Below are 19,500 nucleotides of genomic sequence, written 5' to 3' on the forward strand. Positions count from 1 at the left end.
GGGCCCATCTCACAGACAGGAAACTGAGGCTCAGGGTAGGTACCCACCTTCCCCAAGTGGGCCTGGGACCCAACCCTGGTCCTCTGTGAAGACCCTCTTGCTGCAAATTCCATCTCCATATTTCAGGCTTGGATTACAGCAAGCACCCCCAAAGTGAGACATCTGCCTCTGTCTCAACCCTCCACCCCATGCTCTTCTTGGCAGCCAGAATGACTTCAGTGATCTTGTTGGCCCCTAGCACCTCCAGGATTAACCCAAGTGCCTGCTCTCTTCCCATTGGCTCCTATGTCTTCAACTAGGCCTACTCCCACCCTTGCTGCCCTCCGTCCCTCTGCACTCACCACCCCCTCCTCAGCTCACAGCTCAGCTGGGCCACCTCCTCTGGGAGGTGGCCCAGAGTCTCCTACACCCCTTCCTGGTACATTTTTGCAGGGATTATGGCCTCCCAAATCAGGTGCTGGTCTAACCTGAGCTAATCAGCTGCAGGGCCTTTTCCATGCTGTTTCCTCTCCTCCAGTCCCTAACCAGGCCAGGCCCCATGCACGCCAGCCCCACAGGGATCTTTCCAGAATGTGAACGGGATTATGCCACTTACCTGTTTAGCTCGCAGTGGCTCTCAAGGTCTCCTTCCTCTTGGCCTTCTGCCTCCTCAGCTCATCCTGAGGCCCTTTTTGAGACCCTCCCCCCTCCCAGGCCCCTCTGCTGCCCCCTTCTTCCCACAGGCCTCTAAGCATCCTCCCACAACTACCCCCACCTCCTGTCTGGCCATCTTGGTGAGCTCCTGACCCCAACCGGATTCTGAGTTTGAGGATTGAGTTTTCACCTTTATCGCATGAATGTCAAAGCGATGGAAGACAAACTCACTATACTCCCACCCTCCTCCAACCCTGCAATATAAGTGGTATCTTCTGTTTTCTTCCGAATAGGAAGGATTAGTACAAAAAAGTTCCACTTTCTTGCTCAGTTGGAAACTGAGTCATCCAGACTTGCTCTCTCTGTCCATCAGCCCCAGGGTTCTGTTCTGAAGGTGGCTCTCTGCCCCTGCACGCTCTCATGTCACCCTGAGCCATCTGGCTCCTCCTCTCCCCAATGCATGGGAGCCTCCTTGCATCTCTCGCTTCCCTCCTTTTTGTCACTTTTGTTACTGCAGAATCAAGCTTCTAACACGTGTCTGAGAATGTCACTCCTCTGCTTAGAAACACCCCACTCCCCGTTAATTGAAGCATGGAGTCCTGCCGCCATCACTGAAAACTACATCTAAAAACAAACGATCTTTAACATCAGACTACAGTTTAAACATACCTGAAAACACATCATCCAAAACCTGAAGTACTTTTTTTTTTTGAGGAAGATTAGCCCTGAGCTAACTACTGCCAGTCCTCCTCTTTCTGCTGAGGAAGACTGGCCCTGAGCTAACATCCATGCCCATCTTCCTCTAATTTATACATGGGACGCCTACCACAGCATGGCTTTTGCCAAGCCGTGCCATGTCCGCACCCGGGATCCGAAATGGCAAACCACAGGTGGCTGAGAAGCGGAAGTGCGAACTTAACTGCTGCGCCACCGGGCGGGCCCCTAAAGTACTTTTTAATATCAATAGGAGAAAAAAGATTCCTACAGGAAGAAAAAAAGGACAAAAAGTCAACCACAAGAACACTTGCTGCTCGCAGCTCTGTTTAGTCCATTCTATCCTCATGGGCTTTCTCAGGGAAGATGCATTCCTGGGTTCCCTTTATCTTTTGACTCTATCAGTACCCCACCAAAACCTCAAGGAATTTTGATTGGAGGAGAGAAAGTTTGTCCTGGAAGTAAGCGTAACATACTTGCTTTCTTAAAATCCAAATGCAACCTCAAGTGCAGAAATGCCCCAATAAGTAAAATTTCCAAAGAAAACTTTCTAAGTCTGTATAGTTAAACCTATTTTGTTTGTCATTTTACTTGGGGGGTATGGGGGGGGTGGGCGCTAATCCCATTGTGGTTTTTATTTTATATTTTTATGGCTTTTTTTTGGCCTCACAAACATCTTTCAAGCAAATAACTAAAGTCAGTAATTCAAACTCACATGGAGAATTTGTGGGCCCAGGAAACGACACAGGAGTCACCAGGAAAAGTGGACTTCTAGAACGGCCTCGTTTGCTCAGGTTCTCACTCCCCTGTCCCCTGGGAATCTTTCTATAAAGCAGCCCCTTTTTTTTCTGGCATCTTTACTTCTGTCTCCTCTGAGTTCCTCCTCACAGTCTATAAATATCCCCAAGTTCCTCTCATCTTAAAACAAAACAAAACCCAAACCCTCCCCTCAGCTCTGCATTCCCACCCCCTCAACTCCTGTCATTCTGCCCCTCCTCTCTTCTCCCTCAATCTTTGCCTCTTCAGCAAAACTTCTTGAAGGCGCTGCCTGCACAGCCTCCACTTCCTCCCCACAAGCCGGCTCAGCTCCCTCCCATGCTGCACAACGACCCCATCCCTGCCCTCTCCTTGGGCCAAGGGAGCCCTCTGGTCCAGGGCCTCTAAGCTGGCCTCCCAGCTCACCAACAGGACAGACTGTCTCCTCCCAGGTCCAGCCCCCTGGTTTCAGGCCACACTGCTTTGACTTTTTCCCCCTATAATGCCTGTTTTCTGTTTGTTTTTAGAGTTTATTGACTTTTAGAAGAGGAGGATAAAAAAGTAGAAGAAATAAAGAATTAATAGGAAATATCTTCAACTCAAAATTCATTCATATCTGCCTTAGAACATTCTGTTTTCTGTTAAAAAGATTAAGAAAAATCCTCCAGAAAGACTTCTGCCTTTCCAGTGTCACACTAGACTAGGACATTGTCTCACAAGCCACAGTAGTATCATTTGATGCTGGGGGTAGGGGGAGTACTGACTATGTAGTAATGACCGGTATCCAAACCTCGGACATTTAGACGTTAATTTGTAGAAGACTGGTAAGTAAAAAATGATTTTTGTTCAGTAATATGCAAATGAATTCTGTCCAATATAAATGATAACGCCAAAGCTCTGGTGTCATTGCACTGTGGCCATCAACCAGATTTGCATCGAATTTTGCAATCTGATTTCAGCACTCTTTCTTTCATTGACTACACACGGCATCTTCCTTGGAAACTGCGTTTCACCTAGAGTTAAATCCGTCTTTGACACGTATCCACTCTTTGTTAATGTGAATTATATTTTCAACCTTTTAAAAGTTATATTTTGAAAATGGGATTGTGGGGGGAGTCAGCTTTTGCTTAGTGGTCAGGTGAGGCATTGGGAATCAAGTACTTTTTGCAAAATAACGTTCATTGTAAGAGACAGTAAGGCGAGCAGTAACAGTTAAACCCTAAGACCTCCAGGCACTGCTCCGATTGCTCTAGATCCACGAGCTCGTTCACCCCTACCTCTTCTCGAAGGGGAGGGTCATTGAAACCCTTTAGGATGCGACGCAGAGGCCACCGGGCCGAGAGCTGCCGCGTCGCGCAGCAGGCGAGCGACAGGGCCGGGGGCTGGCTCGGGTGCGTGCTCCTGACCCCCGCTAGGCTTTCCCTTAAAAACAGCCCCATTGGAGGACGGGGACTCGGGGTATGCGGCGGGCAGAACTTAAACGCACGTGAAAGCTGAACTGGGAGGAGGAGCCCGCCGAGGGCCCAAGCGCAGGGCAGGGGCGCTTAAGGCGCGAGCGCCAGACTTGCGGCTGGAGGCCGACTCTAGTAACCAGGCAACCAGCCCACGACCCCTCCCCGCTCCGGCCCCGCCCCTGAGACAGGGAGCCAATCAGCTCGCTTACTGCGATGGACGTCAGATTGGGGGCGGAGCAGCGCCTGCTCAACTCCGCCCCCGCCGCCCGCCTCTTCCTGCAACGCTCCTGCGCAGACCGTCAGCGTGCGGCACCGCTGCCCCTGCCGCCTCCTCGGCTTCTGCGCGTGCGCAGTCGCGGCGCTCCCGTGAGGCAGTGCGAGGCGCGGACAGCGGCGGCGGGTTCTTGAGGGGGCGCGAGCGGACCTCCCTGAGGTGAACGGCGCCGGGCTCGCGGTGCTGGGCGTCGCGGGGTGTGGGGCTGCAGGAGCGGCGCCGGTCGCCGGGCTGCCTCTTCTTTCCGGGCGCCCCTGGAGACTCCTTTCAGGCGCGCGAGGAGCTGTCTGCGCGGCGCAGTCGCGGTCCGCAGGGCGGGGGGCAGGGCGCGGGGGCTGGGGCGCCGGCGAGACAGCGGTGGGGGCGGACAGGTCTCCGGTGGGAGCAGGGGCTCCCGTGGGGCGGGGGCGCGGGCGAGAGCGGGGCCCTGTGGGGCGGGCGCTGGGCCGCGCGGGCCTGAGGCGCTGTGGGGCTCCGCCGGGCCGGTCGGCTGGCTGGGGTTTGCGCAGCTCGTGTAGACGCCGACCCGGTGGTTTTTGTGGATGTATCTTGTTAACGCGCATCCATGTCGTTAAGTGAACCGCACAAAACACAGGCGGAGACCTTGCCCCGAGTGCGTTACGTGTGTCCTCGGTCGTGCGGCTTGTCGCCGTCGCTGAGGTCCGCTCGGCGCCGTCGTCGCGGATTCTTGGGGGGAGCGGTGGTTGAGCAGGGAGAGGGCCGAGATGTTTCTCCTCGCGACCGCCGGGCTGTTTGTGCTGCTCACGTCGAGGGTGGTGCTTAAACCTTCGCCTCGCTTTCTCTGCTCTAGGCTGGTCGCGTCCGGACGCGCGTTCTTGAGCGAATGGCGGGTGCTGATGGGGTCCCTGAGGTAAACGTTTATTTGTGTTTTCCTGGGAGACGCAGGGCAGAGAGGCTGCTCAGCCACAGGATGGCTTGGACTTGGTTAGATCCATTTATTTTGAAGTAAAAACTGAGCTGTTGCTGTATAAAATATATATTTTAAACCATTTTATCTTTGGGAAAAATAAGATTTTCTTGATAATTAGGTTTTCATGATTGTTGCAGTGTGCTAACTGATACCCTAATTGTTTATTTTGTTATCTTCATCAAACGTTGCAGCTGCAGCTGTCTCTGGGTTAGACGGTTCCCAAATATCATGTGACATTTATTTGTATCATCGTTTTAAAAATATAGTCGCCTTCTTTGTGGTCTAATACTTGTTTTTTTCCTCCCCTAGGAGATCTCATTATAGATTCTAGAAATATTTTTTCTCCTTCTCTCTGGACTTAACATAAAATTAGTTTTGTTTGTATATTTATTTTCTAAATCTTAACACCGTAAACCCATACCAGTTACAGAAAATTTGGGTAAACCATGAGTTGTGGAAAAGAGTTTGTGGACACATTAAAACAAATTAATTATCCCAAAGCTGATATTCTTAATGGGGAAGATTTTGACTGGTTGTTTGAGACGGCTGAGGATGAATCGTTTTTGAAGTGGTTTTGTGGGAATGTGAATGAACAGAACGTATTGTGTGAAGAAGAATTGGAAGCTTTTAGCGTTCTTCAGCAATCAGGCAAGCCCATCCTAGAGGGAGCAGCATTGGATGAAGTTCTTAAAACCTGTAAAACTTCTGATTTGAAGACACCTATCCTGGATGACAAAGAGCTAGACAAATTAGAGGATGAGATCCAAACTCTGCAGAAATTAAAGAACCTGAAAATTCAGCGACGTAATAAATGCCAGTTGATGGCTTCGGTAACTAGCCACAAATCTCTGAGGTTAAATGCTAGAGAAGCAGCAGCCTCTAAAAAGCTGAAGCAGAGTCAAGGGATTCTTAATGCTGTGAGTACTAAGATCAGTAATGAACTTCACGCTCTTACTGATGGAGTTACAAAATTGATGATGTTCTTCAGACATTCTAATTTGGGTCAAGGGACAAATCCTCTGGTGTTTTTATCTCAGTTGTCCTTGGAAAAATATCTCAGCCAAGAAGAGCAAAGCACAGCAGCATTGACCTTGTATACCAAAAAACAGTTCTTTCAGGGTATACATGAAGTAGTTGAAAGTTCGAATGAAGAAAACTTTCAACTTTTAGATATACAATCACCATCTATTTGTGATAATCAAGAAATCCTTGAGGAGAGACGGCTAGAGATGGCAAGGCTGCAGCTAGCATACATTTGTGCTCAACATCAGTTAATTCACTTGAAAGCAAGTAATTTGAGGATGAAGTCAAGTATAAAGTGGGCAGAGGAGAATCTTCACAGCCGCACTAGCAAGGTAAACATAAGAAATGAGACTGGATTCATATTGTAATTCTTAGTAATGGAGGATGCAATATTGAGATTAAAGAACTTTAGAAAGGGATATAATAAGTAATTACATTGCTTGTTTTCTGTTTGTTCAGTGCTTAGCTGTGATGTGTTTCATGAAAACAGATCCTCATGTAAGTGGAGGGCAGATATAATGATTGTAACCTCAACCACATTATCTAGCTAATTTTAAACAGAAATACTTTCACATTCTGAATTTGAAATTTATGTTGGTTCAGATATAGATGACACTGAAATTTCCTTTTTAATGATGTGTGGGTGTTATGGGTATTCTGCCTTGTTTGCTCTGGCCAGAGCATGGTGCTAAGGAAGTCAGAGATCCAGTTCAGAAACCTGATTCTTTGTTGAGAATGTATAAGATGTATTGCAGAATATCCATCTGCGCTCTGGGAAAGCTTGTTTCTTGGTAACTGAACTGCTAGATAGTTGAGTAAAAATACAGCTTTTCTGAAACTGAATACCAGCACCAAGTTAGTTACTGTAACTGACATGAACCTCATAAGTGTGTGAAGAAGTCCTGTCATTGCTTAGAAGTGCTAAAATCAGCTACTGAGATAACTTTAAGAAAAACTTAAATAGCGTACATTTGCATTCAGTGAGTAGTGTGCTAATAATTTTTTTTGAGTAAGACAAGCATGATAAAATCTCTGTTTGGGTAGCCTTTACTGTATATATCTTGTAGTAATAGCATTAAAATTTAGCACTTCACACTGTCTTTACCCTTGGCTCAGTCTACACTTTTCCTTTTTAAACTGAGGTTTTGGCTTTTGCTAATATGAAGTTGGTTTTTATTAGTGAGCATATTATCTGATAATCTAAAATGGAAAGTGAAAATAATTTTATATAGGAGGTTGAAATGTGATTGCTTTCTTTCTGTAGGCTCTTGGCAAAGATAATTTGGATGCTGAAGTTTCTAGTTTGAAAAGTGAGATTCTGAAACTTGAAGAACAAATTGCTCGTATAAAAGACAAAAGTTTGCCTGCTGTGGTAAAAGAGAATGCCCAGTTATTGAATATGCCAGTTGTAAAGGGAGATTTTGATCTGCAGATTGCTAAGCAAGACTATTATACAGCAAGACAAGAGTTAGTTTTAAATCAGTTGATAAAACAAAAGGCATCATTTGAACTTCTCCAGTTATCATATGAAATTGAATTAAGAAAGCATTGGGACATATATCGTCAACTTGAAAATTTGGTTCAAGAACTTAGTCAAAGCAATATGATGCTCCACCAGCGATTAGAAATGCTAACAGACCCATCAATATCTCAGCAGAAAAATCCAAGGAATACCATTGATACCAAGGATTCTTCTTCTCATAGGTATGCTTCATTGTTTCTTTAGTGAGTATTTTTCCTTTTGTATTTTGTAAAATACAAGAGACGAGTTTGAACTAAAATTGTGGAAGTTTAAAGAAAATCTTTGCACTCCAATTTTGGCCTTTCTGTTCTTCCACTTTTCTTTTACATGCCTTTTTTTTTCCTTTTTAATTTCTTGCACTCTTTTCCATTCACGTTAAATCTGGAAGTAGCTACTTTAGTTCTGAGGATGGGTCAGAGGAATGAATATACACAAGGTCTTATTCACCTTTAGGCAGCATTTTACAGGATTTTACATTTGTGGTAGGAGTTTACAGCCGAAAGTTTGAATACAGCTTGGTGTGTAGTAGCTAGGTATTGCTGGGCAGAGAATTGACTGCATTTGGAGAAGGTGGCAATAGAGAGGAGAGGAGAGGAGAATTCATTTCAGTGTTTAGTCGGGTGAATGAATGAGAATGAATGCTAGCTCCCAACCTTTTCTGGATGTCTAAGCAATTGATGGTATGGGGATACTGAAATGACAGGGCTAAAGTAGTCAAAAGCCTCAAAAATCTGGATCCTACTCATGGTTTTCCTCTAGGACTAGAGGAAAATCATCTAATCCTTTTATTATTAATGAAATGAGGGGCATGGATAGGGCTGCCTCATTGCACAGTTTCAGAGGGTCGCATTGACATCAGGATCTATGTGAATGGTGCCCCCTGGAATTGTGTAGTCACATCCCACAAGAACGAAATTGGCAGCCTTGGGCTTGAACCAGTTTTATGAGATCTGTTGCAACTTGTCCATGTAATTAAAACAATATAAATATATATACTTTTGAATTATAAGAAAAAGAGTAGACCCTTTTTGTCAGGTATGTGTAGAAGGTGCTGCCTCACATTTTTCCATTTGCCATGTAGGATTTTTCTGTCATTAATATTTGAAGTATTAAAGTGGCCTCATCGCTCATCATGAGTTTAATTTATCAACCAAATATGGACAAGACTGGAGTAGCAAGTTTACTGTTACTATTTATGTAGCTCTTTATTGTTTAGTTTTTTTACATTTTACATTGTTTATATTTTCAATTTTTTTCTTTTAAATCTACCACACTCCTTTAAAATAGGTGGGTTATTAAGATGTGGAAATTAAATTTCAGAGGTTAATAACCTAGGTTTCACCTAACAGCCAGAATTCAGACCTGGGTCTTCTGTTTCAAGTTCATTTCTGTTTCTACTACATCATAGTTGTATTCTGTGAAAGAAGTGTTTTCTTGGGAGATACCTTTGAAATGTACTTTGTTTGAAGTAGGCTAATGGCAGTTAAAGTAAAAAACAATTTTGTAACTAAAACTTGGGAGTTGGGAAAACTGGAAATTCAAAAATAGTTAGAATATGTATTTCTGTAATGAGATAGTATTTTGGTTGGAATGTTTCCAGTTGCTTGATTTAGCAGCTGACAGATTAATAGTTTTAAGTTTTTAGCTATCCTCAAAGATGCCCCAATACAGTGGATTGTAATTTTGACAACTGTACTGACTTGAGAATTTTTTCCTATAATTTTTACTTTCACGTTTTAGGCTTTATCAACTTTTAGAAGGAGAGAATAAGAAAAAAGAATTGTTTATAACCCATGAAAACCTGGAGGAAGTGGCTGAGAAATTAAAACAGGATGTTTCTTTAGTACAAGATCAGTTGGCAGTATCTGCTCAAGAACATTCTTTCTTTCTGTCCAAACTGAATAATGATGTGGACATGCTTTGTGATGCTTTGTATCAAGGAGGAAATCAGCTTTTGCTTACTGATCAGGTGGGTGCTTGCCATAGTAATTAAAAATGCTTTTAAAAATGTTCCTTGTAAAAGATATTAAAGAAAATGTTAACATGAGAAAATATTACCCCAAATCCTATTGCTCTAATATAGAATTTATTTTTTTATATCTTGTAGTTTTTGTTCACATATATTTCTCAGGTAGTTTTGATCAGTGTACATGAAATTTTAAAAATTTATGAACTATTTCAGACTAAAAGGGTATGTAATGTTTATGCTAAGAATTTTTAAAAAATAATAAAACCACCACTTAATTTTTTTCACCTATCTTAGCAAATAGAGGATTGCCCTTCTGTCTTTAAAATCCTTAAAACTGGGGCTGGCCCCGTGGCACAGTGGTTAAGTACGCATGTTCCACTTCGGCGGGCCGGAGTTCACTGCCTCGGATCCTGGGTGCGGACATGGCACTGCTTATCAAGCCACGCTGTGATAGGCATTCCACATATAAAGTAGAAGAAGTTGGGCATAGATGTTAGCTCGGGGCCAGTCTTCCTCAGCAGAAAGGGGAGGATTGGCAGCAGATATTAGCTCAGGGCTAATCTTCCTAAAAAAAATCCTTAAAATCCTCTGTATACACTTAGTGATAGCATGCCCCTCCTAATAGCATTCCCCTCCCGTCTTCAAGGGCTAACTACTATGTTTAATTTTATAATTTGCTTGCTTTTATTTATAATTCTATTACACATATCTATTTCTAGACTGTATATTGTTTAGTTTTGTATGTTTTAGAACTTTATATACATGGTGTTATATTGGATATATTCTTTTGTAACTTCTTAATATTTTGATTTTGAGATTCATCCGTGTTGATATATGTAAAGCTGTAACTCATTCTTAGTTTTCTCTTTTATATAGTTAGTATTCCATTATATGAAATTCCACATTTTAATAATCTGTTCTGTTGACAATATTTAGGTTATTTCCAGCATTTGCTATTGTAATCATACTGCTATGGATAGTCTTGTTGCATGTCTCATAGTTGGGCATGCACATGTATGCGCACACACTCTCAGGCTTGGAATTGCTGGATCACAGCTTCAATTTTGCATGATATATCAAATTGTTTTTCAGAGTGGTTATATCATATACCAGCAGTGTCTAAGAGATGCTATCTATCCACTTCCTTTTCATCACAAAGCATTGTCTGATTTATAAGTTTCTCTTAATCTATCGATGTAAAATAGCATTTCATTGGGGCTTTAATTTGCATTTCTCTCATCTATTAGATAATTGTGTAAAAAGCTCCTGTGATGGTGAATTTGAAAATTTCTCCTTGTAGTTCTATCAGTTTTTTATGTTTGAGTCTATTTTATGAGTTGTATCCAAGTTTAAAATTGCAGTGAATTATTATCCTGGTGCATTTAAATTGCAGTGAATTGAACCATTTGGCATTACATAATGACCCTCTCTATTCCTATTATGCTTTTTGTCTTAATATTCTTTTGTCTGATATTAATATTTCTATATCATCTTTCTTTTGGTTAGTATTTGCAAGGTATATGCTTTTTACCTTTACTTATGTATCTTTTCTTATTTTTTATTTTTTATTTTTTTAAAAAGATTTTATTTTTTCCTTTTTCTCCCCAAAGCCCCCCGGTACATAGTTGTGTATTCTTCGTTGTGGGTTCTTCTAGTTGTGGCATGTGGGACGCTGCCTCAGTGTGGTCTGATGAGCAGTGCCATGTCCGCGCCCAGGATTCCAACTAACGAAACACTGGGCCGCCTGCAGGGGAGTGCGCGAACTTAACCACTCGGCCACGGGGCCAGCCCCGACTTATGTATCTTTTTTAATTCTTTTTACTTAGCATTATGAAATAAACATTTTTACTCTAAATAATTTTCTTAATTTTTAATGTTACAGTATATTTTTCATTTATTTGGTTGGTTTTTTTTGAGGAAGATTAGCCCTGAGCTAACTGCTGCCAGACCTCCTCTTTTTGTTGAAGAAGACTGGCCCTGAGCTAGCACCATGCCCATCTTCCTCCACTTTGTATGTGGGACGCCTACCACAGCATGGCGTTTGCCAAGACGTGCCATGTCCGCACCCGGGATCTGAACTGGCGAACCCCAGGCCGCTGAGAAGCGGAACATGCGAACTTAATCACTGTGCCACCAGGCCGGCCCCTAATGTTACAGTGTATTAATTTAATTACTGTCATAATTTATGTAACCAGTCCACCATTGTTGGATATTTTGATAGTCTTCATTTTTTTCTTTTGTTTGTTCTTGAAAAACATCATGTATATCTTGCTTCTATAGCTTATTTTCATTGGATACTTTCATTTGGATGAATTCGTGAAAGTAGGATTATTGGATTCCTTGGGTATACACATTTTTTAGGGGGGCCTTTGATACTGCCATATTGCTTTTGAAAGGAGTCATACATGTTTACAATGCTACAGCACTATTTAAATGTCTACTAGACACCTGATCATATGTTACATCGTCATTTTATGAATTGCTAAGAAAGAAAAAACTTTCAGCTAAACTGACAGAATACTTTTTTATTTAGAATTTTTATTTCATATTTATTAGAAGTTATATTGCTTATTAGAAGATAATTTTAGGGGTAGGTAGACATAGATTTTGAATATATATTAAAAAGAAAAACATAAAATGGTTAGGGTATTTCTGAAGTTTCACACTGTGTCCAATTCTTTATTATTTGACTCAAAGTTGTTGTCTGTGTTTTTCCACACTGTACATCAAGAATGTTGGTGATATAAAAAAAATTAATAACCCAGTTAAAAAATGGGCTAAAGACTTGAATAGACATTTCTCCAAAGAAGACATACCAATGGCCAACAGGTATATGAATAGTTGCTCAATGTCACTAATTATTAGGGAAATGCAAATCAAAGCCACAGTGAGATACATCATCTTACACCTGTTAGAATGGCTATTTTCAAAAAAACAAAGACAGCAAGTGTCGATGAGGATGTGGAGAAATTAGAACTCTTGTGCACTGTTGGTGGGAGTGAAAAATGGTGCAGCTGCTGTGGAAAACAGTATGAAGGTTCCTCAAAAAATTAAAAAGTAGAACTACCATGTGATCCAGTAATCCCACTTCTGGATATTTAAATAAAAGAAATCAGGATCTCAAAGAAATATTAGCACTCCCACATACATTGCAGCACTACTCATGATAGCCAAGATGTGGAAACAACGTAAATGTCCATCAGTGGAGGAATGGATAAAGAAAATGTAGTATATGCATACAATGGAATATTATTCAGCTTAAAAAAAAAGAAATCCTGAAATATAGGAAACTGTAGAAAACATGGATGAACCTTGAGGAAATTATGCTAAGTGAAATAAGCCAGTCACTAGGACAAATAATGCATGATTCCGCTTAGGTGAAATATTTTAGTCAGACTTGTAGAGCAGAGACTAGAATGGTTGTTCCCACGAACTGGGGAGGGAGAAATGGGGAGTTGTTAACAGGTATAAAGTGTCAGTTATGCATGATGAATAAGTTCTAGAGATCTGCTGTGCAATATTGTGCCTGTAGTCAATAATCCTGTATTGTACTCTTAAAAATCTGTTAGGATGGGAGATCACATGTTAAATGTTCTTACTACAATAAAAGAAAACTCTTTTTAAATGTTGGCGATAAAGCATTTCTAATGAGTGTCTGGTCAATAACGATCACATGATGCTCTTGATTATAAAATGCATATTGATTTCAGATATGTTAAAATGTGAAAGATTGCGTCTTTGAATCACTAAAATATGAAGATTTCACTATAATCTTTTTTTTTCCCAAAGATTTTATTTTATTCCTTTTTTCCCCAAAGCCCCCTGGTACGTAGTTGTATATTCTTAGTTGTGGGTCCTTCTAGTTGTGGCATGTGGGACGCTGCCTCAGCGTGGTTCGATGAGAAGTGCCATGTCCGCACCCAGGATTCGAACCGATGAAACACTGGGCTGCCTGCAGCGGAGCGTGCGAACTTAACCACTTGGCCACGGGGCCAGCCCCACTATAATCTTATTAGATATCATTATTTAATGTTTTTCCCTAGCCATGAGGTATAAAATCCCATCCATGTCAGTTTTTTTTTTGGTGAGGAAGTTTGGCCCTGAGCTAGCATCTATTGCCAATCTTCCTCTTTTTGCTTGAGGAAGATTGTCCCTGAGCTAACATCTGTGCCAGTCTATCCTCTGTTTTGTATGTGGAGTCACTGCCACAGCATGGCTTGATGAGTGGTGTGTAGGTCCGCACCCAGGATCCGAACCCATGAACCCTGGGCTGCCGAAGCAGAGCATGCGAACTTAACCACTATGCTGTTGGGCCAGCCCCTCCGTATCAATTTTAACTTGTATTTTTATTATTAATGAAGTTGAACATTTTTAAATATCTACATGAGTAGTATTTTAGCAACTGTTAAGATCTTCAGTATGGAAATTAAAGATGAGATTGTTGTTTCTCATTATATTCAAGTTTACCAAGTTTTTCCTCAAAGAGAGATCACTTAATGTAGATATTAGTGGATTTTTTTTTTTAAAGATTTTATTTTTTCCTTTTTCTCCCCAAAGCCCCCTGGTACATAGTTGTATATTCTTCATTGTGGGTTCTTCTAGTTGTGGTATGTGGGACACTGCCTCAGCGTGGTTTGATGAGCAGTGCCATGTCCGTGCCCAGGATTTAAACCAACAGAACACTGGGCCGCCTGCAGTGGAGCGCGCGAACTTAACCACTCGGCCACGGGTCCAGCCCCCTATTAGTGGATTTTTTTAAAAATGTAGTTTAAGAAGTACTGCTCCCTGGAACTGGCATTTATGACACATGTTAAACTGACATTCTTGAATTTGTACATTAGAATCACCGGAGCCTGTTGAAATATAGCTTCCTGGCCCTGTTACAGAGTTTGAGTAATTTAGTGTGGAGTGAGATACAGGAATTTATATTCATAATGAGCATCCTAGGTATTTACCATGCTCATGGACCACACTGAGAAGCTGTGGAAGGTTGAGGTAGTTAAAGCTACAGATTTTCTGAGAACCTTTTTGATAATACTGGCTGAAAATTTATAGGAGTAGAGTATGTGATAAGAAAGCCATGGAAACTTGTTAATAAACTACTTTTAATGTTAGGAAGTAAGGAATTTCAATTTAAGTGTGAAAGGTTCAGTATGTCTAGGTTCTTGAACAGGAGAATTACATGATAAGTCAAGATTGTTGAATGTCACGTGTAATTTTATCTTCTATAACAATGTGAAAAAGAAAAATGAGGATCTTTGTTGAGGTAATTCTTTTTTATTGGTAATTGCTTCATTTTAAGGCTTTCTCAGTACTGCCTATGTCTAGAGTAAACAAAGATTAGGGTAAAACAAAGTTTGATTGATTAAGCAGAATGTAAGTTCCATGAAGGAGATAGTGTGTGTTCTTGTATTTGTAGTCTCTGAAACAGCGCTTGGCACATAGTAGGCATTTAGTAATATTTGTTGAATGTATGAATATGCACAACAATTTACATATCAGGTACTCTTCAGTTTGCTTTGAGTCACGTAAAATTGCCTATCAGAAGTTGTTGGAATTGATGTTATGTGGAATTTATATTAAACCTACTATGAATTAATTGAGATTCATTTATTGTTAGAATTGTGGGAATAATTTTTAAATCATTTAGATTCTTTCCCTGTAAATTACACTTTAAATTATAATTGGTGTTGCAAATAGAGCTCTTGCATTAAAAGCATTTTTATTTTCTTTTTAGGAGTTAATGGAGCAGTTTCATCAAGTTGAATCTCAACTGAATAAGCTAAATCATCTCCTTACTGATATTCTTACTGATGTGAAGACAAAAAGAAAAATTTTGGCATCTAATAAATTGCATCAAATGGAAAGAGAATTCTATGTTTATTTTTTAAAAGATGAAGATTATCTGAAAGATATCGTGGAGAATTTAGAAAACCAATCAAAGATTAAGGCTGTTGGTCTTCAAGATTGAAAATTACTAAAAACTGAGTCCTTACCACATATGCTATATTTTAATGTTTTATGTATCAAGAGAATAAACACTACTAAAATTTTAAGTTTGAAGTCAATGGAACATTTCATTTAATGAATTGAAGTATTATATCAATTTGTGGTTTTCCTTATATAATGTTTGTTCATAGTACTAGTGCTTTTTATGACTTGAACATTTGCCTGGTGATACTTAATCCTGGTGACTTCTTACTTACAGGGAAAAAGCATTATTAAATAATGCAGACATTTTTAAATAAAGTTAGTTATATCTCTCTTTTACTATTTTTTTTTGAAATAAATTTTCTCCTGTTAAATATTTTGAAAATTTGTGGAACTTTGAATTGACATGTTAGTATATGGATAGCCAAGTCTCCTCATATTTGACTAAAGTAAAATTCTGTGACTCAGACTATTCCCCCATAATTCCTTGCTATAGACAGACTCCTTTAATGTTCCTACTTACATCACAAGGAACGTCAAGTCTCCACTGGCCATTGTTCACTTTAGAAGCTGGGTCCTGGGGACTCAAAATTTCTTCAAAACAGATCTCAACGTGCTTGACTTCATTGTAACTCATACATCATGAATGGCTTTTAATGAAATTTCAAAATTCCATAGAAATGGTTGCTCAAAGGATTTATAATGCTCATTTAGTCAGTTTCTTTGGAGTAAAAATGCTTAAGTGTTAGATTGTATTAGTTGGGATACAAATGTAGTATTTGGACAATTAGAAGTTATTTTAAGACTTGGTATAAAATAATTTGAAGTACCTTAACAGTTATTTACATCAAATGCTTCTTGAGTGCTTGACTTCTACATGGCCTATGTTAGATACCATGTAAGCTTTATAGAGAAAAGAGAAGATATAGATATAACCTTCAAGAATATTCCTGCTCCAAGAATATAGAATGCCAGTGTAAAAACTATACATTTTAGGTGGTCTTTATGGGATTTTTTAGCTATAGCCATCAGAAAATGGGTATGCTTAGGTGACAGATGAGAGCTAATAATTTTTGTAATCCATTGAGCAAAAATGTTTTGCCGATTATTGTACATGTACATTATTTAAAAAATGTTTATTAACTAGGTCTTAATATGCTTGAAAAATTGGTAGCAATAAATTTTGTTTAAGATTTTGATATTAGCTCCTCATGGGTGACTGATTTTCCTGTTCTACCTTGGGATAGAGAATTTACGTAAAGTTTTTGTTTTCTCCAGTAACGTGGAAAAATATGTCACCTGGTTTCCTGGCTCACAGAACCACAAATTCTGTTTAGATTAGTGCCAAAGATGTTAGATATATAACCAGCTACTTGATTTGTACTATCCCTTCCAGACCTTCACCCACTCAGCCCAGAGGGTCAGTATAGCTGAGTAGTAAAAGTGAAAGAATGTCAGATTGTGTCTGCCATAATTACCCAGTCAGTGAAACATTTTTACGTTATTAGATTTGTATATTTGAAGATTATATTTGTTTCAAACCTCAGGAAGTATTTGAGTAGGTTGCTTGCTTCAAAATGGGTTAACTAGAAAATATGTGCTTTACTTTGTTACCTGTTTACTATAATACCCCGATTGAGCCTCTAACCGCTCTTGCTTTTTGCTATCCTACCTGTTTTATGGGAACGACTGATACCTATTTCATGTGGTGGTTAATATAGTAGTTTTTATGAAAGTCTCAGTACATAAAATTTTTCAAATAACTTAATCATTTCTTATTTTAAACTTACAAAATTAATATATGGATGTTTATCTTATGTTTAGGATTTTATGAAAATGGAAAATTATGAGGCATTTGTAGGCTTTGATCTCTCTAAGATACCACTCTCCACTGTTGCTCAGAAGATTATGTCTGCTATGCATTCAGGTGATTTAGTGGAGTCTAAGAATTGGAGAGAGAGTGAAAAGAGTGAGTAATTTTTAAGAACTTTTCTATCTTTTGTTACCTCAAATGTTCATTATTTATTTATTTATTTTGAGGCAGATGCGCCCTGAGCTAACATCTGCTGCCAATCCTCCTCTTTTTGCTGAGAAAGGCTGGCCCTGAGCTAACATCCATGCCCATCTTCCTCTACTTTACATGTGGGACGCCTGCCACAACATGGCTTGCCAAGCAGTGCCATGTCTGCACCCGGGATGCGAACCAACGAACCCCAGGCCACCAAAACGGAACGCATGCACTTAACTGCTGTGCCACCAGGCCGGCCCCTCAAATGTTAATTATTCTTAAGACTAAGGTTTGACAGGCTGGCCTGGTGGTGCAGTGGTTAAGTTTGCGTGCTCTGCTTCCATGGCCTGGGGTTTGCAGGTTCGGCTCCCAGGCACGGACCTAGCACCCCTTGTCAAGTCACACTGTGGTGGCATCTCACATAAAATAGAGGAAGATTGGCTCAGATATTAGTTCAGGGCCAGTCTTCCTCACATACACACACAAAAGACTGTTTGAAAATGAAATGTAGCAAAATTATTCTATAGAACTTTATATTGTGTAGGGAAGTTCCTGCCTCTGAATGATTGGAGCCCATCTTCTCCTCACTTTACACCATTCAATGATGACTGAGTTTCTGCTCACCAAATTTCATTTTCTCTTAGCTCTTACTGCTTTAAAAATGTAACACTCTCTTCCTCATTCCAGGAATTTCTGTCATACATTCCCTTAGAATCTGGATCAGCTATTTAAATCACCTCAAAAGAGATGGGCTCTTTCACAGTGCCTCTTGCTTCAACCTTAGCTCTTGAGTCGTTGAACCTGGACATAGTATTTGCTTATTGTGTGTTGTCGACAAGAGAAGTGTTTTTGACAGTATGTGTGTTATACTGCCATAGAAACATATGAACTCTTAGGTGTTAAAGATCAGTAGATCTGTGTGTATATGTTTATGACCTGGTCTAACAGAAAAAGCAGTGACATATCCTCACAACTGTGGCTGAAGTGTTTGGAACACCAATTTTTTTTTGGCTAACAAAGCAGTTTTTATTTTAGATTTGTAAGTCTGGGTGAATAATTTGTTGTTTGTTTCTTTTCTACAGAGTAAGTTATAAGTGAGTGAGATGTAACTCAGTAATTATATTGAGATGAAATAATTGAGAGTATTGACAAATTGTGCAAAAGCTGTTATAAATGCAGTTACTTGATTAAGAGATAGTACTACTTAATATTTTGATCTATTCATATTCAGGCATCTTTTGCATGTGTGCGTCTTTACTGTAGAAGTCAGTCAGGAACTGGTAAGGATTTTTGGATGTGGACCACGTACATAGCAATTAATAGTATTTTAGGGGGAATGGTGGTGGGGGGGAATAGTGAAGAAAGGTAAATATTTAAACATCAGAGAGCTTTTTCCTTATTCTGTGTACTTGCTTTCTAAAATAAAAGAGCAGTGTGCACTTGACAGAGGTGGAAATATACTTCCCTTCAAAAACTGATAAGAATAGTGAAATACTTCTGATAGGTATAATGTGAGTCTCTGTTGAGAAAAATTTATGGCTGTCAGCCCATCTCCTGAACTCTCTTGTCATGCTCCTAGATACCCTGTAAAAATCCTAGTTTACATAAATTTATTGAGGAGATAATGGAAAAAGATAAGGTATTACTTTTCTGTCATGTGTTCTTGGATTTGGAAAAGTAGTGGACTTCTCGTAAGAATTCTGTGTTATCTATTGCTGCGTGACCCTATTACCATAAACTTGGTGACTTAACACACATTTGTTATCTTACAGTTTCTGTGGCTCAGGAGCCCAGGCACAGCTTAGTTGGCTCCTCTGCCGGGCTGTAGTGCAGGTGTCACTTAGGGCTGAAATCTCATCTGAGGCTCGAATGGGGGAGCATTCATTCCAAGCTCGCATGGTTGTTAGCAGAATGCAGTTCCTTGCAGGCTCTTGGACTGAAGGCCTCAGTTTCTCGCTGACTGTTAAGCCACTCTCAGTTCCTTTCCATGTAGTTCCCTTCATAGACAGCTTGCTTTTGCAAAGCCAGCAAGAGAGTGTCCCTAGCAAGACTGACATAGTCTTAGGTAATCACAAACATCCTGTCACCTTTGCTGTGTTCCATTGGTTAGAAGTGAGTCAGTAGGTCCCATCCACACTCAAGAAGAGGGAGTTACACAGGGTGTGAATACTAGGAGGTGGGGTCGTGAGACTGTCTTAGAGTCTGTCTACTACAGTGTTTCACCAGTTTTATTCTTACTTCATTTGAATCTGAATTAAAGTGTTGGTGGATTATTGATGAGTGAT

The 19,500-nt window shown here is 40.3% G+C and overlaps 1 protein-coding gene across 8 annotated transcripts in view; it reads left to right on the forward strand.

The window, feature by feature from the left end:
* Positions 1–3,864: 3,864 nt before the first annotated feature.
* The window catches only part of POLN (DNA polymerase nu), a 171,590-nt gene continuing 155,954 nt past the window's right edge, over positions 3,865–19,500 (forward strand). For all 8 annotated transcript variants that reach the window (XR_006888000.1, XR_006888001.1, XM_046657041.1 and 5 more), the window contains exons 1-3: positions 3,865–3,990; positions 4,643–4,702; positions 17,032–17,176. Coding sequence is in view for 6 of the 8 variants with exons in the window: in XM_046657041.1 (XP_046512997.1) it covers positions 4,676–4,702; positions 17,032–17,176 (172 nt within the window). In the remaining 2 variants the exon portion in view is untranslated. The remainder of the gene's footprint in view (positions 3,991–4,642; positions 4,703–17,031; positions 17,177–19,500) is intronic.

This window comes from Equus quagga, chromosome 3 (genome assembly GCF_021613505.1).
Source record: "Equus quagga isolate Etosha38 chromosome 3, UCLA_HA_Equagga_1.0, whole genome shotgun sequence".
NCBI lineage: Eukaryota > Metazoa > Chordata > Mammalia > Perissodactyla > Equidae > Equus > Equus quagga.